The 14,427-nt window shown below is 37.6% G+C and overlaps 1 protein-coding gene and 1 pseudogene across 5 annotated transcripts in view; one reads left to right on the forward strand and one right to left on the reverse strand.

Moving 5' to 3' along the window:
- Positions 1–14,427, reverse strand: part of TNPO1 (transportin 1) — a 106,575-nt gene that overhangs the window by 23,806 nt on the left and 68,342 nt on the right. For all 5 annotated transcript variants that reach the window (XR_004671518.3, XM_003810483.5, XM_003810484.6 and 2 more), the window contains exons 9-14: positions 13,202–13,320; positions 8,034–8,094; positions 7,313–7,481; positions 3,340–3,492; positions 2,257–2,482; positions 600–771 (exon numbers count right to left, since the gene is read on the reverse strand). Coding sequence is in view for 4 of the 5 variants with exons in the window: in XM_003810483.5 (XP_003810531.1) it covers positions 600–771; positions 2,257–2,482; positions 3,340–3,492; positions 7,313–7,481; positions 8,034–8,094; positions 13,202–13,320 (900 nt within the window). In the remaining variant the exon portion in view is untranslated. The remainder of the gene's footprint in view (positions 1–599; positions 772–2,256; positions 2,483–3,339; positions 3,493–7,312; positions 7,482–8,033; positions 8,095–13,201; positions 13,321–14,427) is intronic.
- On the forward strand, positions 11,232–11,685 carry LOC106634770 (large ribosomal subunit protein eL33-like; annotated as a pseudogene).

Here is a 14,427-nt window from a genome sequence, read left to right on the forward strand (position 1 = left end):
TTTCTTAAGACTTTGGATATAGCAATCATATAGAAGTCTATTCAGCAGGGTATGTGGAGCTATATTAAAATTCTACTATCACTTAAATCCTCATTAGACAAATCCATCCTCCTCTTCTACTAACACTACTGGAAACAAGGCACTTTTGCATTACTATTTAGCATTTTTAAACCTTCTACCCCAATTTCTATTTGTTTTATACAGTATACTCCCCATACCTGCTGAAAAAACAAAGATGTCTAGATATGGTACTCTAAAGCTACAGTGTTTATGAAGTGGTAGATTCAAAAACATTAGGAATTAAGTAAAAGCAGATATCCAGATTATAAAAACTTTTTTATCCCTTTGCTTTAGTCATTCTAAAAAGTATCAGAGCATTCATGTGAAATGCTGCTGTAGTTTCCACACCAAGTATATACTTAAAGAATACCACATGAAAGGGGATATACTTGCTGCCTTTGTAAGATCTATACTCTTAAAGTAGCTAACGCTAACTATTCACATCTCCCAAAACATCTTAATTTCCAAATATATGCTAATCTATTAATTGTAACTATGCTACACATTATTTTCCCTAATAGTTCTTAACAGATACTTACTGGTTTGTTTAAATGATGTCCTACTGAATCTGCTAATGTTCCTATGGCATCGTAAAGAATGAGCAGGTTCTTATGCTGGTATTTACTAAATGCAAAGACCAGGGTATCAAGTATATAAGCAAGGTAAGGAACAAGTTCTGTACAAGCCTCCTCTTCTAGGGTAGCAAAGGCACTGTTAAAAAAAAAAAAAAAAAAAAGAATAGTTATTGACTGTAAGATATATCTAACTCTTAATTGCTAAAATGTTTATGTTCTGTTTTACCCAATCAGGAATTTCCTAAAATGGTCTAAGCCATCTGTTAATGAAAGCCCTGGTCATCAGCACTGTGAATTATTTACCGATTTCTTCCATAGCACTTGCCATAAATGATAATTGTGTTGCTGCTTTGTATTTCCTACTAACCTGTAAGTCTCAAGATGGCAGGGACTTTATGTAAACTCAGCATTTAGTATATGCTTAACAATTAATAGCTAAAAAAAAAAAACCCAGGTACTGAATGAATAAATTATAGGATCTCAAACATAATCTATATCATCCCTCCCTTAATATCTTCCAGATATGACTGCTTCAGATGGATTAAGGTCAAACTCAAATTTACTATCCCTGCCAGGCGCGGTGGCTCACGCCTGCAATCCCAGCACTTTGGGAGGCCAAGATGGGTGGATCACTTGAGGTCAGGAGTTCAAGACCAGCCTGGCCAACATGGCAAAACCCCATCTCTACTAAAAATACAAAAATTAGCTGGGCATGGTGTCGCACACCTGTAGTCCCAGCTACTCAGGAGGCAGAGGCAGGAGAATTGCTTGAACCCGAGAGGCGGAGGTTACAGTAAGCCAAGATCGCACCACTGCACTCCAGCCTGGGCGACAGAGCAAGACTCCATCTAAAAAAAATAAAATAAAATTTTCCTTTTTTTTGTTCAGTTATTTTTTCCTACTATCAAGGTCAATGGTAAAAGCAAACCTACTTGAAAAATTAAGAACTATAAACATAAGCAGAAGGCCCTTTTAAAATATAAAGGTATGTTGCAGGAAACTGGAATATTTGTAGTAATAAAAGCAACTGCTGGCTTGATATAAAGAGACAGCCTCCAAACCAACCAATAGAATGGCTACTAGAGCAGAACTACTAAGCACTCAAAGACCTTTAACTGGTAAGTGACAGACCACAGGTCCCTGTGGGACTTTCTGAGTTATGGTGGTTGACTTGTAGTCTAAGGATGTCAATCTGCTCAAACTTTGTTATTCCTTCAAGAGTAGGAGTCCTGCCATCACTAGTTCAGATGTCTGAGGGAATTAGGGTGTAAGATAGTTCTGTTATAATAACCACTGAGTGGGAAAAATGAGCCAAAGAAGAAACAGCTAAGATCGATGTTGTCACATTTAGATCTACCAAATCATCAGGTAAAACCCACATGACAAAATTCTCCTGGCCAAACAAAATGTATAAAATACGCTAACATGCAAACCCAAAAGCTACAGATCCTGCAAAACACTTCACCAAGAAGAAAAAAGAAAACTTAAGCTTTCTGATATAACTGGAAAATTTTCAATTACGAAACACTTCATTATAGGTTTAACACCAACACTCCATCAGAAGGTTGAAAATTAAGTTTTTCACTACCACAAAGAACACTGTGTTATGAATCTGTCCCACCTGCAGGCAGCTTCTTGTACTCTCTTGTTGCTATCCAGGATGCGCTTTAGCAATTCTGTCATTAATGGCTTCAGGTACGTGTCTGGCGGCTGGCTGACCACCCAGTGTGCATAGCGGCTAAGAGTCCAGCATGTTATGGAACGCACAAGAGCCTTTTTATCAGAGAGGCACTGAATAAGGTGAGGAATAAGCTCAGGCAAGTATGGAATCATGCCCTGCATGCAACCTAGAAAAAAAATAAATCTTTCAAAATGCTAAAATTTAGTTAACATTATTTTGGTTGATTATGAAAATAAAACACGTATCTATGAAAAAATTCAGAATATTTCTACTGCTATACACATACTACAATAACCTATACCAAAATTATTTTTAAAACCCTGAAGTTAGAGCTACCTGCTCCCAAGCATCTTACAGTGTTTCAATTTCTTCTAATAGATGTTTACTGCCAGGACAAAATCAATAATAACTCTTCATAGAGAATGATGAGAGTCTTGCCTTATTGTGTTTCCTATACTTACCTAAAGAATCAAGGGTTTTTTTTTTAAAGCAATGGGGATGCTTCAGACATCAGAGCCTTTCATTCTGTTCCCTTAATTTTTTTTGTTTTTATTTTTTATTGAGATGGAGTCTTGCTCTGTCACCCAGGCTGGAGTGCAATCGCACGAATTCAGCTCACTGCAACTACCACTTCCCAGGTTCAAGCAATTCTCCTGCCTCAGCCTTCCAAGTAGCTGGGACTACAGGCACATGCCACCACGCCCAGCTAATTTTTGTATTTTTAGCAGACGTGGTTTCGCCATGTTAACCAGGCTGGTCTTGAACCCATCTCAGGTAATCCACCCGCCTAGGCCTCCCAAAGTGCTGAGATTATAGGCGTGAGCCACCATGCCTGGCCTCTGTTACCTTTATTATAACAAAAACATTTTGCAAAATATCTAGCTGGGGTTAAAAGACGGCCTATGGCTGTTTAATACTAGCTATCTGGTTCAAAATAGAAATTCCTTAAAGTAGCCTAGCCTTATTAGTACCTAATAGTAGTAAGAAGCCAACTTACATAATTCAAACTGGACTTAGGCTTACCTTCAGCAATTGCTCCTAAAACCAAAATGCCTGATTCTTTAACAACCCATTCATGATGAAAAAGTAATTCTTTCAAAAGGGGCAAAATATGTGGCAGCAGTTCATCACGATACACATTTGCAAGAACATCCAGGGCAGCAGCAGAACATTTTCCTAAGGAAATATTTAATTCAAAAATATTACATTAACCTCTTATTACTTATATATTATTTATTGTATATGTAACATTTTATTCGTATCTCTAATACGGAGTTTTAAAATAAGAATTCAATTGAATAGGAGGTAGTTTGTCACGTGAAAACATTTTGTTTTTTTTTTTTTTGAGATGGAGTCTTGTTCTGTCGCTCAGGCTGGAGTGCAGTGGTGAGATCTTGGCTCACTGCAACCTCCGCCTCCCAGGTTCAAGTGATTCTCCCGCTTTAGCCTCCTGAGTAGCTGGGATTACAGGTGTGTGCCAGCACGAACAGCTGATTTTTGTATTTTTAGGAGAGACGGGGTTTCACCATGTTGGCCAGGATGGTCTCAAACTCCTGACCTCGTGATCCACCCTCCTCAGCCTCCCAAAGTGCTGGGATTACAGGTGTGAGCCACCATGCCCAGCCAAAAACATTTTCTATTAAGATGAATATTTTTTATGACAAGAACTTACTTGGCAAATTAATTGTGAACACATTGTATTCTGTACATAACTGTCATACTAGAATTCTGTCTATACAGTAAAACAAATACTGTGCCACTCAATTCAGTGCTTCTAACATAACCATTCAATATGATACACTCATATTACAATCATGATTACAATCACTGTTACAATCATGCAAAAAACATACATTATTAACTCTACTTAACATTTCCAGCAGTATATCATCTAGAATTAAACAGACAATTACTTAGCTGGACTTTAGACACAAAAACTGGAAGAAAAGTCACTGGCACATGAAACATAACGCATGCTAGAAAATACTCTTTACAAAGAATTAACTATGGGACTATAAATCAACCCAGATTTTATTATCATAATAATTTAGACGAGCAACAAAATCGAAAAGAACAACAAAAATATCATTTAACTGTTATGGGTAGGAACGTGTTCCTGAAATTCATGTATTAGAAACCTAATCCCTAAAGCAACGAAGATGGGAGGTGGGGCCTATCAAGAGATGATTAGGTCTTAAGGGTTCTGCCTTCATAAATGGGTTAATGTCGTTATTGTAGGAGTGGGTTAGTTATCAAGAGAGTTGGCTTATTATAAGCGTGAATTGAGCTCTCTCTTAAGTGTGTCCTTCTGTCATCAGATGATGTTGCAAGGAGGTTCTCACCAGATGCAGCCCCTCCATTCTGAACTTCGGGTATCCTGTTATAGTAGCACAAAATGGACTAAGAAAATATCAGAAATTTCCAACGTGAACTAGGCATAGTAAATGGCTAATCACAAACTACTAGACAATAATAAAATCCTCAAAAAAAAAAACCAAACCAAACCAAACCAAAACAAAACCATTACATTGGCCAGAAATTAACACCTTACCCATCAATAAGGATCTTAGTTATACCACATGGTAGAGCCATACAACTAAACAGTACACTGACATGCAACAAAAGGAAATCTAAATCTGTATGTACTGAGGAAGAATGAGGCATATGATATACAGAAAGAAAGCAGCAGAGTACATATAATCTGATTTCACTTTTAGAAAATTGGCTTCTCCTCTAAAAAAGATGCCTGTATGTTTTTCCAAGCACGCACAGAAAAGCTTTTGGAAGGATACAAAGAATGGGATGTGAAGAGGAAGTGTTCCCCCATCCATGTATGTATATTATTTAGTAGAGTTTTCTGTGTAATGATCTTGAGCCATCCTGCTCCCCTAATCTGAAAGTAGGGATACACTGGGAAGTAATTTGTAATAGTAGTAAACACCATGTGTTGTCTTAACAAGTGAGACTTGGGTCCCAGTACTAGATGTGCTATCAGTACTAGCTATGCTAACCTTGGGTATATCTCTCTTTCTGCAGTTTTTCTTGCCTATTCAAGGTTGTTGGAAATCTTAAATATGACTTTATTCTTACTTATGATTAAACAGACTTTGATATGCATGCAAAGTCCTTGGCCTAGTGCCTGGCACATTAGGCACTCTAAATAGAATGTTAGTTACAGGAAACTGAAGAGGCAACAGAGAAATTAGCATTATCTAACCAAATGAAGAACACAGCCCAGACTGATAATGTCTGTTCTTAACTGCTTTAATCATAGTTATTAGAAATCCCAACACTTTGAACTAGAGTAGTGGCTCTAAACTGGGGTTGATTTTGTTCCCCCAGGAGATAATGGTTGTCACAACTGTGTTTGTGCTGCTGGCATCTTTGGGTAGAGGCCAGGGATGCTGCTTAACATCCCACAACGTGCAGGACAGCCTCCGCAACAAAGAATTACATGCATGATGTGGCATTCACATGTATAAAAAAAAAAAAAGAATTATGTGGCCCAAAATGCCAATAGTGCCAAGGCTGAGAAACCCTGAACTAGAGCAGTAGAGGTTTAAAATCCAGCAAACAAGCAAGCAAAATCAGAACACAGGTGTTTAGGTTCATCCCCAATTAGGAAGCGTGGGCCAGAATGCTAGCTCCACAGGTGATATGATTTGCAGCTAAGGTTGGAAATTAACATATTTTAAAAAGCATATTTCATAAGTTTTGAATATAACAAAGCAACTTATAATAAATTTGAATATAATAAAGCAACTTATATTATTTTAGAATTACCTATGATAGCCAATTTTCATGCAAATTACCAGACAGAAAACACTCATGTTAGAAAAACCAAAAAAGCTTGTGGCAATGTTCTTACAGTATTAAAACAAACAGCCTTTTGAGAAATGGTAGTTTAAGAATATAATAATGATAAAATAAGAGCAGGTCCACCAGGAAAATGCAAACCAAAACCACAAAATACCACTTCACATCCACTAGAATGACTATAATAATAAAGAGATAATAAAGCAAGTGAGCATGTGAAGAAACTGGAACCCTCCAGACAATGCTGCTAGGAAAGCAGAATGGTGCAGTCACTTTGGAAAACATCCTGGTTATTTCTCAAAAGGTTAAACATACAGTTACCATATGACCCCAACAATCCTTCTCCTGAGTGTTTACCCAAGAGAACTGAATACACATTGGGCCAGACACAGTGGCTTACGCCTGTAATCCTAGCACTTTGGGAGGGCAAGGCGGGTGGATCGCTTGAGCCCAACAGTTCAAGACCAGCCTGGGCAACATGGCAAAACTGTCTCTACCAAAAAAAAAAAAAAAAATTCATCCAGGTGTATTGGTGAGCACCTGTAGTCCCAGCTACTTGGGGAGCTGAGGTGGGAGGATCACCAGAGCCCAGGGAGGTCAAGGCTGCGGTGGGCCATGACTGCGCCACTGCATAATCATGCTAGCCTGGGTGACAGAGACCCTGCCTCAAAACAAACAAACAAACAAACAAACAAAAAAAGTCTACACACAAAAATTATACATGAGTATTTATAGCATCACAACTCAACAGCTACAAAAAGAGAAACACAAATGTCCACCAACCAATGAATGGAGAATATGTGGCATATTACAATGAAATATTATTTCACAATACAAGTGAATGCTACAACATGAACCGTGAAAACTTTATGCTAAGTTAAAGAAGATGGTCACAAAGGACAATGCATTGTATGACTCCATTTACATGAAATGTCTAGAATAGGCAAACCCAGAGACAGAATATTGACTAGTAGTTGCCCAGAGCCAGTGAACAATAGGGAGTTACTGCTAAAGGGTATGGGTGATGAAAACATAGTCTACAACTGATTGTGGTAATGGTTGAACAGCTCTCTGAATATACTAAAAACTTTAATGGGTAGTAAACTGTACAGTAGATGAATTATACCCCAATAAAGTTATCATCAAAGTAGGCAACTGTGCATTTCCCTTTCTGACTTACTTAGATTCCAGTCAGAAATTGTATCATCATCATCAATTTCATCATCATCATCATCTTCCTCTTCAATTCCATCTTCATCATGCTGCTGAGCGACCGTCCTCGATCGGTGAAAACGTGGCCGTATATCCTGTTCACTATCAGGAATCGTTTCGTCTTCTTCAACATCACCCTGTTGTTTTTTTAAGAGAAATTTTTGGTGGCATTCATTATAGGCTAATAGTATGTACATGAGTAAGAGAAACAGAATATCCAGAGATGGGGTCATGCACAGAATTCTGAAATATACTTCCAGAGTGATTAAGAACCACGCCCATGTACAGAACATATTCCTTATGGAGGGGCGAATAGACTGACCTAACACACCTGTTAGGTTATACGGCCCTTTCAGCCAACTACATGGCCTCCACTGGCTGGTATAATCTAAGTTACCTGAATCAAATTCAGAGCAGCATATATAAGAATGTTTTTAAAATAACTCCAAGTAATTAAGGGGAAATTAATAATAACCCTACCAATGTCCCCATCTAGTACCAAATTAAGCAAGAATTTATCATTACTTAAACTTATGCTTCTATCTTTAAACTTCTGTAACCTATTACGGATAATAGGAAGTCTATTTACAGGAGATCTATTCTCAATGAATGTTTTATTGGCCAAATCCAAAGATGTACTAAGTCAATATAAAAATCTTGTTCCCTATTCATCAAAAAAGCTTCCTTACCTTAAGTAGGATAATATCTATGTCTGAGTACTTCATGCCATTCACTAACACAGGAATCAACCTATAAAGAAAGAAATTCATGAAACAAAGACCTTAAGATCTCAAGAGAATAATTAATAAGTCTTAACCTTACATGTACTAATAAAACCAATGAGATAATCAATGGTAATATTGTCTTTGAACTTATTCAGTGATATATGTCTGCTCTCATTAACTGAAGAAATGCTAATAGAGAAAAGGAAGCAGTCAAATATAAAATCCCCTGGATAGGTTTAAGAAATGTGGGCCAGCCAAACTTTCATGCTCAAAGTCCTTCTAAATTCTAAAATAGAAAGATTAGTAGTAATTAAACATTAGAGCTAGCATAATTTAACTAGGTAAGACTTACAATACATAGAGCTATATTTTGTAAGATACAGGTATTTTGCAGGAGAACCAGGTGTATCCGGATCACTAACAGTTAATCACTGATGATCTTTATCAACAATTTCAGGGAAATGGTGAGGACAGACATCAGAATGTTAAGATAATGAAGAGTTAACAAGATGTGGGTTAAAGAAGTGAAGACAGTAAGTCCCACTCAAAAAAAGTTTGAGTTTTTTTGTTTTTTGAAGACAAAAAACTGCAGCAAGTTATAAAGTTATGGAAAATGAGGCAACAAGGAGAAGCTAAGAGTGAATATTTATCTGGTACGGTGAGGGTCTCTGGGTATAAGAAAAATTTATACTATACAGACCTTAAGGAGAAAATTGGTTAGGAGAGAACAGCTCATATGAAATTACTACCTGTAAGTTTTGGGGCAAGATAAAGGGTCACCTGCTTTCTTTACAAGCCTAAGTGCTCAAAGTGAATTAAGAGAATATCAAAAGAGTAATAAAGGTTTCAAACAGTTGCTCTTGGTGAATAAAAGATAAAAGCTGATCTGGAACATGAATTAGCAGATTGTGAAGAGACCACTTGCGGTTGAAGACCACAGATTTCTATAGCCAACAATCCCCCTAGGGGAGTGTAAATTTCCCCAAAGGCATTCAACAACCTGGTTAAAGAAAAGAGTTCAGAGTTCAATTAGTCTAGAGCAGGGTAGATAGAAGTTTTGGGTTAGTATGGTTTATTCGTGGCTCTGATGTTTGTCAGATAAACAGAGAATAAAAAGAATCAGATTAGGTCGAGGCGAGCGGATCACAAGGTCAGGAGTTCGAGACCAGCCCGGCCAACATAGTGAAATCCAGTCTCTACTAAAAATACAAAAATTAGCTGGACGTGGTGGCACATGCCTGTAGTCCCAGCTACTCAGGAGGCTGAGGCAGGAGAATCACTTGAACCCGGGTGGTGGAGCTTGTAGTGAGCTGAGATCGCGCCACTGCACTCCAGCCTGGGAAACAGAGTGCGACTCCATCTCAAAATAATAATAATAAAAAAAAGAATCAGATTAGAACACAAAGAGGTCAAGGGCCTTGGAATGGGGTGGCAGATGGGCCTAGTAAGGTTTGCAAGAAATAAAGGACTGGCTGGTAAAGCTGGGCAAATAAGAAAAAATGAGGTCAGAAAATAAGACATGGAAATTAACCGTGACCATGTGGCAATTTGGCATGTGCCTGCCCAAGTCTAATCATGCTAGGCAAACTCTTATTTTTGAGCAGGTCTAATTGTGAAGATTTCTCCTGAAGCCCCCATGTAGCCATTAAAAATGAGGTTTTTTTTTTTTTTTTTTGAGATGGAGTCTTGCTCTTGTCACCCAGGCTGGAGTGCAATGGCACGATCTTGGCTCACTGCAATCTCCACTTCCCGGGTTCAAGCTATTCTCCTGCCTCAGCCACCCAAGTAGCTGGGACTACAAGCATGCGCCACCACGCCTGGCTAATTTTTTATATTTTTAGTAGAGATGGGGTTTCACCATGTTGGCCAAGCTGGTCTTGAACTCCAGACCTCAGGTGATACACCCGCCTTGGACTCCCAAAGTGCTGGGATTACAGGCATAAGCCACTGCACCCAGTCAAAAATGAGTTTTTTAATGCAACATCACATAAAGTAATAACATAGACAATAAACGTTTACTGAATACTTAAGTATGGGCTGAGCATTGGGTTGTTTCACATGGAAAATCCACACAACAGCCCTATAAGACATTAATGTACAAGAATAAAGGTGGGAAAAAGCCAAAACAATTTTGTAAAAACGAGAGAAATCAAGAGCTGCTATACCAGATCACAAAATACATTAATGTTCAATAATAAAAATAGTACTAGTTAAAAAAAAAAAAAAAAGGGAGACTATATAGCCCAGAATAATAGAACTTAATATCCTCCTTGTTACACTGGTGCTTTTTTTTTCTGAGAAAGGGTCTCACTCTGTTGCCTAGGCTGGAGTGCAGTGGTGCCATTTCGGCTCATGGCTCACTGCAGTCTCTGCCTCCTGGGTTCAAGTGACTCTCTTGCCTCAGCCACACAAGTAGCTGGAATTACAGGCATGTGCTGCCACGCCCAGCTAATTTTTGTATTTTTGGTAGAGACGGGTTTCACCATGTTGTCCAGGCTGGTCTTGAACTCCTGAGCTCAAGCGATCTGCCTGCCTCAGGCTCCCAAAGTGCTGAGGTTACAGGCATGAGTCACTGTGCCCAGCCTACAATGGTGCTTTCTAAATGAGTTTATGAGTGATCTTGTAACACACACAATTTTAATTCCTATGCAAACACTTTTTGCTCGTATTATACTAAGCAAGTGTGGTTAATAAATAGGAAAAACAAGTTATTTCACTGTGCTTTTTAATCTCAGCATCAGATTGATGTTGATATTCTGCTATCCTGTCAATACATTATCTAAAACAATAAAAACAGCTGCGTTTTATATATAAAAGTGGCTCCCACTGGGTACCGTGGCCCATGGCTGTAATCCCAAAGTTTTGGGAGGCCAAGCAGTGTGAATTGCTTGAGGCAAGAGGATCAAGACCAGCTTGGGCAATACAGTGAGACCACCTCTCACAGTAGTAGGGAAGACATAAGTAAAACTCAGTCATGACTGGCTTGAGTTGTTTAATGTTGGCACTAATTAGCACAGCAAAATGGGTGGTGCTAATCTTTTAATTTCCTGCTTGGTTTAGGAATATTTGGATTATATTAGTGCAGTAATAGAGTTAGAGTACCTAGTTATAATTCCATATTTTTAACATCATCTCTAATGTTATAGCCTAGGTTTTCATTAGCATAGGTTTGTTATAGCATAGGTTTATGTTATAGCCTAGGTTTTCATTAATAAAATCTCTGGAGTGAAGCAGCTGCTGCTGAAATTTGGGGGCAAATAACTGCAGCCTGCTGGGAATAGGACTTCTAAAAGGAAGTATGTCTGGAAGGCTGTGGCCCAAGGCCTTTTCTGCTGGCTAAAAGCAGGGTCTCCAGAACCAAAGGAAACACACAGCTCTTGTTAAAATTGAAGATGTTGACGCATGAGGTGAAACAGAATTCTCTTTGGGCAAGAGATGTGCTTATGTACATAAAACAAAGAACAACACAAAGACTCCTGGCGGCAAACTAAACAAAGCCAGAGTAATCTGGGCCCATGGAAACAGTGGCATGGTTCGTGCCAAATTTCAAAGCAATCTTCCTGCTGAGACCATTGGACACAAAATCTGAGTGATGCTGTACCCCTCAAGGATTTAAACTAACGAAAAGTCAATAAATAAAAGTGGATTTCTGCTCTTGAAGAAAAAAAAATCTCTGCAGTTTTTATAAAAATTAGTATCTATGACATTTAGAATTATATGACCCCACAGAAACTCAAACGTATCATTAAAGTGGTATTACAAAGTAAAGAGAAAAGGAAGAACAATTAATAGATTTCCTAAAGAGAAAAAAATCCAGTCAGTGTATTTGGAGGGCAAGGTTAAGCAAGATACGACGCACCCTGCTTAACCTTACCCTCCAAATACACTGACTGGAATTGTTGCTTTCTTGATGGAAAGAAAAAACTCAGTTGACCATATGAAAATAGGAACATTCAAGTACCATAAACATCTGGGAAAAAAAACAAAACCCTTTACTATTAAGACATATTAAAAACTTTTTTTTTTTTTGCTTATCCAGATGGCTAAGATTTGAGAAATTAAAATTCATGGCTGGCAAAGTTGTGACAGAATAGACACACAGTGAGGTATACAGTTCTATAAATTTCCTAGAGAACTATTTGGAATATTGTGAAAAAACATTAAAATGCTCATATACTTTGAGGAAAAAAATCACTCCTGGTAATTATAACAAAAAGAAACAACCCTTTATTGACAAAGAAAGATACTCACTCCAGGATTATTTAAGAGGGGAAAAAAAGCCAAAACAACCTAAATATTCAATGGCAGAGAACAGTCTCTCTCTCTCTCTCTCTATAGCGTACACATATATAATCGTCATTTATGTAAATATGGTTATGTATACCATGATGGAATAGCATACCTCCACTGAAGTTTTAAAGACTAATGACATGGAGGAAAGCACACAGCATACAATAACTGAAAAGAACAAACCATTAAATAGTATATTTAAAATTTTAAGCACTAACTATAGGCGAGATGTCATGTTAATGTATTATATATTATTAAATCAAATTCCTTCTCAAACACCCTGAATACATGCTATTTAGTATACGGTACTTTCACAGAAAAGAACATTAAAAGATGACATAAAAAATACTACCAGTGATTATTCAGGGTGGTGAAAATGCGGAAAATATAAAATTTTCTGCAATTTAGTTTTTTCCCACGAGCTTATATTACAATACTTTTAGAAAAATGGGCTTAACATTAAGTTAACTAAATTCTGTTGCATCACAACTAGTGGGAAATTATTTTTCGGAAAAAAAACAAAACTTCACAATAGAGTCTGTGGTTAAATAACAAGGATTGTTTTTTAAAAACAAAACAAAAAACAAAAAAACCCCACAAAAATACTGTGCTGTAAATTATCCGAAATCAATTATAATTTAGAACAAACCATACTCACATAATTTTTTTTAAAATAGGCAATTGCTTTTTGAAAAATCTCTTTACCAACAATAAAATTAAGTCTGGCTTCTTTAGAATCTCACTCCCTGATGGCAAAAGAATGAATTTTATAAAAATATGAAAATGAAGAATCACTTAAGAAATTAAAGAATAAGGCAGCATTTATAAGAGGGAACACTTACTTAGGAAGATGCCTTACGAGTACATCTTTGCATATTGGCTGTTCAGCTAAAGTTAGCCAAAATTCACAGGCTTCTAAAGCCACATTTTCATCTTGATCTTGAGTCCTCTGTAGCATGTACTGGAAACACAATATCCTTAATATTAGTCAGTTTAAAAATCACACAATTAGTATCAATTCAGTCCTATTATCAAGCAAGCTTTTGACCTTATGGTTTTCAACCTAGGCAATTTTTTTTTTTTGAGATGGAGTCTCACTCTGTCGCCCAGGCTGGAGTGCAGTGGCGTGATCTCGGCTCACTGCAAGCTCTGCCTCCTGGGTTCATGCCATTCTCCTGCCTCAGCCTCCCGAGTAGATGGGACTACAGGCGCCTGCCACCGCGCCCGGCTAATTTTTTTGTATTTTTAGTAGAGACAGGGTTTCACCGTGTTAGCCAGGATGGTCTCGATCTCCTGACCTCGTGATCTGCCCACCTCGGCCTCCCAAAGTGTTGGGATTACAGGTGTGAGCCACCGCACCCGGCCAGAATTTGAATTTTTAAAAAGTTTCCTAGGTGACTATAAAATACAGTTAAAATTAAGAAACACTGATTTAAACTGCTACTCAATGAAAAGTGTTCAGTGAATGTATTGTTTCTGTGTAGTTTTTTTATGATACTACTGAGATTTTTGAAATGTGAATGTTAATCAAATATTAAGCCTTCTTAGAAACATAAAAATAAAAATTAAGAACTCATTATATATTTCTTAAAATGAAGACTCTACAACTACTCAAGCTGTCTCTTGTATATAGACTTTCACGTATTTAAAGTGACATATACATACTGAAATTATAAAGATAATTTTTCATTTGGGAAGTAGTAGTGACATCTCTTAGTGCGAATATAATTTGTAATTCTCAACAAAATAGATTTCTCATGTCCTCTGGAACACACCAAGCCAAATTCACTCACGTGATTTTCACAACGTACCTGAGGGTAGAAGTGCCAACTAATAGACTGTACACATCCTCTTACGGACTGAAACATCTCACCTAACAAAATATGCCCACACAACAGTGTCATAGGCCAACCCCTATTACATGATACATCATGTCCTACTCTTTTGCTACTGAGTATTGTGGAAGAAAGAACTGTAACATTATAAATTAGGCTCCCCAGCTGTGACCAAGCAACTGATAAAATTTCTTCACTTTAGTTAACACTAAGCTTTCAATCAGTCCCGCCTG

This window comes from Pan paniscus, chromosome 4 (genome assembly GCF_029289425.2).
Source record: "Pan paniscus chromosome 4, NHGRI_mPanPan1-v2.0_pri, whole genome shotgun sequence".
In the NCBI taxonomy this organism is placed as follows: domain Eukaryota; kingdom Metazoa; phylum Chordata; class Mammalia; order Primates; family Hominidae; genus Pan; species Pan paniscus.